General features: G+C 43.0%; 1 protein-coding gene across 2 annotated transcripts in view; it reads left to right on the forward strand.

Moving 5' to 3' along the window:
* mmp16a (matrix metallopeptidase 16a (membrane-inserted)) overlaps nt 1–2,647 on the forward strand; it is a 62,305-nt gene extending 59,658 nt beyond the window's left edge. For both annotated transcript variants that reach the window (XM_076087231.1, XM_076087268.1), the window contains one exon: nt 1,018–2,647. In XM_076087231.1, coding sequence (XP_075943346.1) covers nt 1,018–1,352 — 335 coding nt within the window. In that variant the 3' untranslated portion in view covers nt 1,353–2,647. The remainder of the gene's footprint in view (nt 1–1,017) is intronic.
* Nucleotides 2,648–6,000: the final 3,353 nt, after the last annotated feature.

The raw sequence follows: 6,000 nt of genomic DNA on the forward strand, positions 1-6,000 counted from the left end.
GGGACAATTGCCCCCACAGCCCCGTAAAGAAAGAATGTGACTCTTGTGATTTGAAAAGCAACACAGCAGATGACATCTGTTGTGCTGCTGTGTGATATTGGCTTTGGGGTTGGGCTCCTGGTCGGGTGTGTTTACTCTTTTATGACCAGATCTAATTAGTCCTGAGGGACAGTCTGAGACGTCTCCGCTGAACAATAGAGCTGAAACGGAGACAATGGCTCAACAGCAGAGCAGTAGACTCAATTGTTTTTGAGGTGCGCTTGCTTCACCGGACTGGCAGGTTATTGTCACTTTGTTTCAGTTCAATCGGCCTTTTTTTGTTTGGTTTTTCTGGTGATAAGAAAGGCAGAGTTTGTTCCGTATTTTAACTAGTAACTAAACCTTCTCCCTAAATCAACAGTGAGCTGAACTATGCTCAACTTGGAGGTTCTATTGTCTCATATTTTATACTACCCTGCTACATTTTTACAAGGAAATATTTTATTCACAACATTTATTTGACAGCTCTAAGTACTAGTTACTTTACACATTAGGACTTTACACAGAAAACACACGTTTGTCTTATACAGTGGGATGCATTGTCATAGATTACACTACCCAACACAATATACAGTAGATACCATTAGCTAGATTAGCAATTGCTGGATCAGTAATTATATTCAAATAATGTAACGTACAAGTCTTAAAAGGGCCAATCTGCTGCATAATAAGTACTTTTACTTTTGACACATAAAGTACATTTTTGCAATACGACTTGTGCACTTGTGGTTTTGTACAGTAAGCAGGACATCTACTTGTAATGGATTATTATTAAGATGATTTTAGTACTGTTACTGAAGAATAGAAACATCCATTGACTTTGATATTTACGCATTCTGCCAATAAGACACTTGAATCTGGTGACAGACTTTGAACCAGAGAGGGGAAGTGACACACTGCTTCTCAGCCTCTGTTAAATTCAATCCAGACAACAATATACTCACAGGTTTCTGTTTTGTCTCTTGCCCCCCCCCTCAGGTTTCACCTACTTCTACAAGGGTAAGGAGTACTGGAAGTTCAACAACCAGTTCCTGCGAGTGGAGCCGGGCTACCCGCGCTCCATCCTCAAGGACTTCATGGGCTGCGACTTGACACCCGTCGACCCCGCCCGGCCAACGGCCGACGACGGCAACTCGGACGTGGTGATCGAGCTGGACAACGAGGCGAACACGGTGAAGGCCATCGCCATCGTCATCCCGTGCGTGCTCGCGCTGTGCCTGCTGGTGCTGGTCTACACCGTGGTGCAGTTCAAGAGGAAGGGCACACCGCGCCACATACTGTACTGCAAACGCTCCATGCAGGAGTGGGTCTAAAACGTCGGGTAGAGGCGTGAAGGTGGGGGGGGGGGGGAGCGAACGGGAGAGACAGGATGACAGCCCCCACCTTCACAGAGGAGGACGGTGGACTTTGGACAACGCCACGCGTCCTCCTTTTGGGTGATCTGATACCTTCGTTCAGACCCTCAGAACCTGTCAGCGGCCCCTCACACGCATGGTGGCCCCGGGACCTAAAGTTGACTCCGCTAACCCTCAGCCTTTTTAACAAACAGCGGAGCAGAGGGACAGTGTGTGGGGGATCTTTGCCTGATATGACAGTCAGTCCCAGTAGAAAACAGGAGGATCAGTATCATTTGTATCTCAGAAACCTGACTTCCTGTCCCCATTCCTCTTTTATTTCTTCGCCAGACTGCTCTTAATCAGGAGGAGGACTCACACGGAGACACTCACTCTTTCCACAGGGCACTGCATCGTCATCCGTCATATCAGATTGCTGATGAAACAACACTTTTATATTTTCTCGGTACCCCGTCGCTTCATACTGCGCTCAAAAGATAAACATGAGTTAATCACATTACCAATCTTCAATCCCTTTTCTGTAGTTTTTCATTTCTTTTTTTAAAATTTAGATTCTTTTATTTTAAATCTTTTGAGTAAGGAGGTCCTCGCCGTTCCCTTTAACACGCTCCTGAGGAAGAGACCAAATGAAACCAAATAAAATCAATTTCTCTCCAAAGAGGATTACATTTTTTTTTTCTTGTTTTTCTTTTTTGTCATTTCCGTTCATCCTTTCTTCCCCTCTCTGGATCCTTGCAGCGATTAAGAGTCAGAGAGCTCTGACTGTTGTGGCAGTCTGTTTGAGACACAGGGGCCAAATTATTCTGCAATATTTTAACTCGCCTTAATTATAGATCATACTACTTGTGCTTGGTTTTTGCTGTTCTTGGACTTGTTTTCTTTTATTTTTAAATTTGTATACCGCTTTTGTCTTTTATTTGTTGTTTGTAATTGGTATTTCATGGTTTTTATTACATTACCCAGAGTTCTCAGCACTGGTTTGCTGAGCCATTCTGGACAGAATATACAGTAGGGTCAGCCTGTATTGAGAGTAATGTATTGTCTCGTAAAAAAGATGTAGGAAGGTTCTGGAGCAAAGCCACTATTTTTGTGTTAAGATATTTGTTACTGTTACTTTTATCATTTCCATACAACAGAAATCAGGCTAATTATGAGCTTGAGCGCTTGGTATTGGATTTGCTGATGTTATTCTGTATGTCCTCAGCCCATATTCCCCCTCAGTGTGCATCCAACATGGTCATTCTGAATGGTTATTTGTGAATGGACAGACCATTTCTTAAAAAGAATCCTGTTGACTGCCTTGTTTGAGAGAGCTCACAGTTCCCAGAATGCTCTTGTCTCCTGACTGAGGACCCACAAAGTGAGACACCGAGTCAAGATCAGTGCCTGTGTCAACGTGCATGCAAGCATTTACTGTACATCCAACCGGTTCTGCTCAACGCGGCTTTGGAACCCCTCAAAAGCTGAGGAGGTTTCCTCTTGAAAATACTGTTTGTTTGCATTTATTTTTGTACATTTTAAGTGTACCCGCCCTCCCCCTCCCCTTACCTCCAGGTACAATTGAATACAGGAAAAACCTTTAAAAGATTTAAGTGGTACATTGTGGAAATCTTTGGGAGATCTGATGGGTAATTGGCAAATCATATTGGATTCAGCAAACATGTAGTGTCCCCGCTGTGACAGCGAGCGGTCTTTGAATGTGTGTCTTGTTTTCATGATCACATACCGGTTTTTCTTTCTTTCCTGTTTTCTGGTCAAAACAAATTGGACATCTCACAATGACTTCTTTGTGTAAGACTTTGGGACAACGGGGAAACGTGTCCTGACAGAATGAATAAATTGATCAATATATGATTAAGAGCTGCCTCCGACCTCTCTGCTCATCTTTTAACTTGTATGTAGAGTGTGTGTGTTGAGTGCTTACTGTACACATGTGTTCCCCACATCTGATCTGGCCAAGTGTTTGCTTGTGGATTTCTAACTCTTACACGATGTGCACAATACAGTGTGGTATTGATTTGGTTTGAAAGAGGGAACTTGAACACCCAGCGTTCCTGTCAAGCACTCATGTGTACCAACCACTTGAGCCGATGGTGATACCCAAAAAAAAAAGGATTTGTATTTATTGAAGATCCATGACACCACAAAATAATTAGGAAAAAAGCAAATATCTTATGTTAGTGCACAGCCTTGTGATGCTGTACTAATGTGCAGCGGTGCTTTAAGCTAAATGCTAACATGCTCACAATGACGATGCAGATGTTTACCATGTTCGCCATCTTAATTTAGCATGTTAACATGCTAATTGGCACTAAATACAAAGTAAAGCTGAGACTGATGGGAAGTATTGAACTAATTTAAAGTTTACCTGATGATTCCTCGAGAGTTAAAGTTATTAGGATTTATTGTCTGGGCACCGTGGATAGCTGTACAAAATCTGATGGCAATCATCCAAAATGTTGCGATATTTCAGTTTTGAAAGTACTGTACAGACCAACAGGCTGATGTTGCCATCCTATGGATGCTGCTAACATTTCTTATTAGACTTGTAACACTAGGACTAACTAGCTCTATTGTGCAATACAAGTTCAATGATGTTTCTTTTACAAGCTTTGTATTCTTTGTGTCTTCAGCCCACTGCAGGTGCTCACTCTGCCAGCTCCTGTCAATCAAACAGACACCGACACCCCTCTCCAGCAGACTGATATTCAACTAAATGTGACTTCAGTTGGATTTTAAGCAACTTGAAAAATGTCTGGAACCAGTGTTGTGCAAACAGTGCAGACAAAGGCCGACCTGCAGTGCACAGGGATATTGGCTCGAACTACGGTGAACTGTGAACTCCAGAAATAAACCCAGCAGCAGGAAAGAAAAAGAAAAAAGTGATTCAGAGATAACTGTGTGTTGATCTGGGCCTGAGAGCTCAGCAGTCAATTTGTGTGCTGCTGTATTTTTTACTGCAGATTGAATGTGAAACTGGAGCCGTCTACGGCCTGTTACTGTTTATTCTAGCTTTGCTGGGACACATTTGACATGCAGTTTACTTACAACAAAGAAGGTGAGGTCAAGCATGTTTACTGACTGCGGTTTCTAAATCTGTGTGTGTGTGTGTGTGTGTGTGATGAAATTACACTCTTAGGGATAACACTTCATCGGTTCTCATCACAGGACTGTTCAGTGGTGAAATTGCCTCTGCTTTTGGACAAAGGCATTATATGCCGGCTATGTTTAGATCGGTGCTTTTTCCTGAGGCTCTTACTCAGTCTATTCTCGCTCCATTTCTGTAAATACAGAGTGAGTGTCCATGCGCCTATTTGTGTGTGTAGAATGTATGTACCAATCCTGAAGCAGTAATACAAGCAGTTTAAAGGTAAAAAAAAGAAAGTCAGTCAGCACTCTTTCGTTTACATCTGTTTGTCTACATGGGTGCCCTGAGCAAAGTGCAGTGTGGGTGGTCAAGAAGTAACAAGTTTGTCTACAAACCCCATGTTGCCAGCCTCGGTGTATCGATGCCTCAGACTCTGGCTGGCTGGCTTCCATGAGTGAATCTCTTTCTGCATCTTGTGTGTGTGTGTGTGTGTGTGTGTGTGTGTGTGTGTGTGTGTGTGTGTAAGCATGTCAACCTCACAACTAGCCTGGACAAACCTTGTGGGTAAAGCTAAAATATTGGTGCTAAACTGACCTCCACTGGCCAGGGCTGTTTTTCTACAGTGCTATTTTTGTCAGCCCTCCTCCTCTTGCTGTTATTGGCTCAAAAACCAGAGTGATTACAATGGCAACCAAAGTAATACATTTTCATTTAACCCGGGTCCTTACGGTGCACTGCTTAATGGCCCTTCTTAAGGACCATATATCCGAGTGGCGGTTATTAGCGCAGGGGTCAGCAGGGGTCAAGCTGTTGCTTTAGCCCGGATGAAAAAGGTTAAAACATATAAAGGAGACACACACACGAGTAATGGTTGTTAAGGCCTACTTCTAGGCTGTCTCTCGCAGCAGCGGTCAGTGAATCATCCATATTCAAAGATAACATTGTTTGCCTCCTCTCTTTCTATTCTGTATTTGTTGGATCATTATGTTCATTTCATGGCATTTATTGCAAGTAGTCCTACTTTTTTCTGTATGACAACTCAGCACCTCCTTGCCAACTCACTCATTGTTCAAAATTGACTGTTCACTAAACCCCTCCTCCGGCTGTCCAGTCTCTCAGCAACTGTAAAAAGGCACAGCAACAGTGTGAGGCATGGTGAATAGTGTGCTCTGACATACAATACAATTGTTAGGATGTCCGGCTAACTAGCTTACTACTGACGGGACAGTAGTAAATGAGCATTACAAAGCCAAACTGAACAATATAAACTAACTAGGTTACATTTAGTTTTTGGGGTTACAGAGTACAAAAGTGCCCGTCCACAACTAGCACATCCACTGTGTAGTATTTCCTCTCTGTGTAGGCCGGTCCTGAATGCAACGTTTGGGCTAACGTTAGCAGTTCTGTGATGCTCTTTATTGGATCGGGGGAAGTTTAAGCAGTCCCAGCCAAGGTTGTACCAAAATGAACATGTTATGTTCCCAAACACATTAGTTGGTCTTCATCCTGTAAGCCTCT

Source organism: Anarhichas minor, unplaced genomic scaffold (assembly GCF_050575085.1).
Source record: "Anarhichas minor isolate MPS153535 unplaced genomic scaffold, ASM5057508v1 ptg000001l, whole genome shotgun sequence".
Classification (NCBI taxonomy): Eukaryota; Metazoa; Chordata; class Actinopteri; order Perciformes; family Anarhichadidae; genus Anarhichas; species Anarhichas minor.